This window comes from Otolemur garnettii, unplaced genomic scaffold (genome assembly GCF_000181295.1).
Source record: "Otolemur garnettii isolate 467f Iridium unplaced genomic scaffold, OtoGar3 scaffold00033, whole genome shotgun sequence".
In the NCBI taxonomy this organism is placed as follows: Eukaryota; Metazoa; Chordata; class Mammalia; order Primates; family Galagidae; genus Otolemur; species Otolemur garnettii.
Window position 1 is genome coordinate 14,988,376 of NW_003852428.1, and position 3,318 is coordinate 14,991,693.

General features: G+C 39.8%; 1 protein-coding gene across 1 annotated transcript in view; it reads right to left on the minus strand.

Moving 5' to 3' along the window:
- Positions 1-437: 437 nt before the first annotated feature.
- The window catches only part of CCT5 (chaperonin containing TCP1 subunit 5), a 22,418-nt gene continuing 19,537 nt past the window's right edge, over positions 438-3,318 (minus strand). Inside the window, exons 6-8 of the mRNA XM_023513079.1 lie at positions 2,478-2,615; positions 1,841-2,021; positions 438-844 (exon numbers count right to left, since the gene is read on the minus strand). Coding sequence (XP_023368847.1) covers positions 717-844; positions 1,841-2,021; positions 2,478-2,615 — 447 coding nt within the window. The 3' untranslated portion in view covers positions 438-716. The remainder of the gene's footprint in view (positions 845-1,840; positions 2,022-2,477; positions 2,616-3,318) is intronic.

Sequence of the window (3,318 nt, forward strand, 5' to 3'; positions counted from 1 at the left end):
GACTGCCCGAGATCACAGGTTTGAGACCTTGGTTCTAAAAATAGCTGGGCGTTGTGGCGGGCACGTGTAGTCCCAACTACTCAGAAGGCTGAGGCAAGAGAATTGCTTGAGCCCAAGAGTTTGAGGTTGCTGTGAGCTATGAAGACGCACTCTACTGAGGGTGTCAAAGTGAGACTGTGTCTCCAAAAAACCAAACCAAACCCATGGGTCTTGTTATCACATTAAATACCTTAGTTACGTTGGAGTAGCCTAGTAATAGCATAACTCTGTGGAAATACTCATTCATGATGGATCTCTACAACCAAAGGGCCTACCCATTCTGATAGGAATAAAATCAAGTCCACATTGCTCTCCATACTAAAGCAAATCTTGACAACTAAATGTTTAAGCTGTTAAAATAATTCCCACAGCTTATTTAAAAAATGTACTCAAACCCCTTCAATTAAGGCAGCATTTAATTAATGTTACCATAAATGTTTCTCAAACCTGAAAAGATGATAAAGGTTGTTCAAAGATTCTTTAATATAACGAATACAAAAGCGTGTGACCCCCACAATTACACAGCTATGAACAAGTGAAACTATGGTTACCAAATAGCTACTTTTATTGTAACATCTACAGTGTCTGAAAAAAGGATGTGATAATAAATAACTGTAGATGCATCACAAGATACCCATCACAGTAGTGGCTCTCACATGTTATACTAGTTTTTTTTTTTACTCTTCAGATTCTCCAGGCTTACGAATGTCATCAATCTTCAAAATCATTCTAACCATTTGTGTTGCAAGTGATATCTGTTGCTTTTTGCCAATCAAAGTTTCTATGACATGTTGTTGCTTCATATCTGCAAAACACAAGAAAATCAATTATCCTAGAACAGCATACATATTTGTATCAATAACCTGCTCTCATGTTGATTTATGGAATCACAAACTTAAGAAATACAAACTGTCAGAGTCCAAGTGGGAGGATGCTAATCTCAGTTAGATTTCATTACTTTCAAGGACATTCTGAAATTTGAACCCAGTTAACAAAAAGCTATTGGGGAACTGAAGGGAGGGAAGGACGCCAGTCTTTCCAATGACCAGCTGAAAGGTGAAACTTTTCAGTGACATCTCATCCCACAAAGTATCCATGCCCTAACTAGTAAATCTGAAGTAAAATTATATTGTAGTAGAAATATAAAATATTTCCAAGACCTAGAAATGCTAAATTTTAGCACAACCAGGCATTCAAGTAAAAACATTAAATATTTGTCTGACAGGGCGGTGCCTGTGGCTCAGTGTTGTGGTGGGTGCCTGAAGTCCCAGGTACTCGGGAGGCTGAGGTAAGAGAATCACTTAAGCCCAAGAGCTGAGGCTGCTGTGAGCTGTGATGCCATAGCACTCTACCGAGGGTGAGATAGTAAGACTCTGTCTTAAAAAAAAAAAAAATTTTTTTTTGTCTGACAAAGAGTTGCTTTTATTAAAACTTTGGGATATTGAGTATGAAAAGCAGAATATACCTATATACTTCTAAGATTCTTTGATTACAGAACTCCAGACATGGCTCTGTTAGTATAGAAATCCCTAGGACCACTGTTTCAATCAGCTAAACTTATCCTACCTTTTCAGCAGCTGAACTACGCAGGGATTACAGCAGTTAGAGCCGATCACATTGAGAAAACACAATGTGCAGATAGAACCACGTAGTAGCTAAAGTCCACTTCACAATTAACTGTTTTATATATGTAAAGTATACTTAAGATAGCTTCACAACATATGCCACAGTAATGTAATACACAAATATTCAATTTAGATAAAAATCACAGCCCTACAGAAGAATTGTGACAGCTCCTCACCATTTGTGCCCTTGTGCAAACAGTCAATTCCAAGAGCAGGGTTCATCTCCTTCACTTGTCTGGCTCGAACTTCAGTCATAGTCTGGATGGGATTCATGCCACTGTTTTCAGAAAGGGCCATGGGGATGACCTCCAGGGCGTCCGCAAATGCTCTCATGGCGTACTGCTCCAAGGTCGGGCACTGGAAGGGCACAAGTGATAAGCACACTTGGCAGAACCAGACAAAACCTCCAGCAGCAGCTGGGAAATACGACTCTCTTCTATACTTTGAAAGGCTGAGTTTTAAGAATATGCTGTCTTAATTAATCTAACAGAATACTGAAAAGTCACTACAGAATAAGGATACAGGGCATACATGTGAAAAATATGTAAGAACAAAACAGTACTTACTGCTTTAAGTTGTATTAATTTGAATATCAAATACCATTAAGACTGTAGAGATTTATTACTATTTCAAGGATGTAATGGTTGGAAACAGCTGAGGAATTCTAGTGTATGATAACCCGAGCCTGAGTACACAGATGGGTCCTATAGCTCAGACGCCCCCCAATCTCCCCACCATTCTGTCCCACAGCCTCACACCCCCCACCAGAGATGTCTCTTTCACTCATCGTTACGTGAGTGTCCCATGTGTCACCTTATCTGCCTCTCGGCTAACTGCCAGGGCACAGGATATCTCAGCAGCCCCTCCTCCATACACTACGCGATTATCACGGATGAGGTTCCGGATGACACACAGAGCATCATGGAGAGATCGTTTTGCTTCCTCAATGATCTAGGAAAAACAGTTTTGTCCAAATTAATGTGGTTAAAAAACAAAGACCGTATGATTCTCTCAACTGATGCAGAAAAAGCTTTTGATAATATCCAGCATCCTTTCATGATCAGAACAACTAAGAAAATAGGCATAGCATGGACATTTCTTAAGAGGCCACCTACAGCAAACCCATAGCCAATATCATAATGAATGGAGTAAAACTGAAAACATTCCCACTCAGATCAGGAACTAGGAAAGGACGCCCACTGTCTCCATTGCTATTCAACATAGTAATGGAAGTCTTAGCCAATGCAATCAGGCAAAAGATGGCGATCAAGGGTATCCAAATAGGGTCAGAGGAGATCAAACTCTCACTATTTGCTGATATGATCATATACCTGGAAAATCCCAGGGACTCAACTAAAAAACTCTTAGAAACAATCAAGGAATACAGTAGTGTCTCAGGATACAAAATCAATACTTACAAAATCAGTAGCTTTTACGTATGCCAATGATAGTCAAGTTGAAAATATAGTCAAGGACTCTATTCCTTTTATAGTAGTGCCAAAGATGATGAAACATCTGGGAATTTGCCTAACAAAGGATGTGAAAGATCTCTATAAAGAGAATTATGAAACTCTGACAAAAGAAATAGCTGAAGCTGGGTGGTGCCTGTGGCTCAGTGAATAGGGCGCTGGCCCCATATACTGAGGGTGGTGGG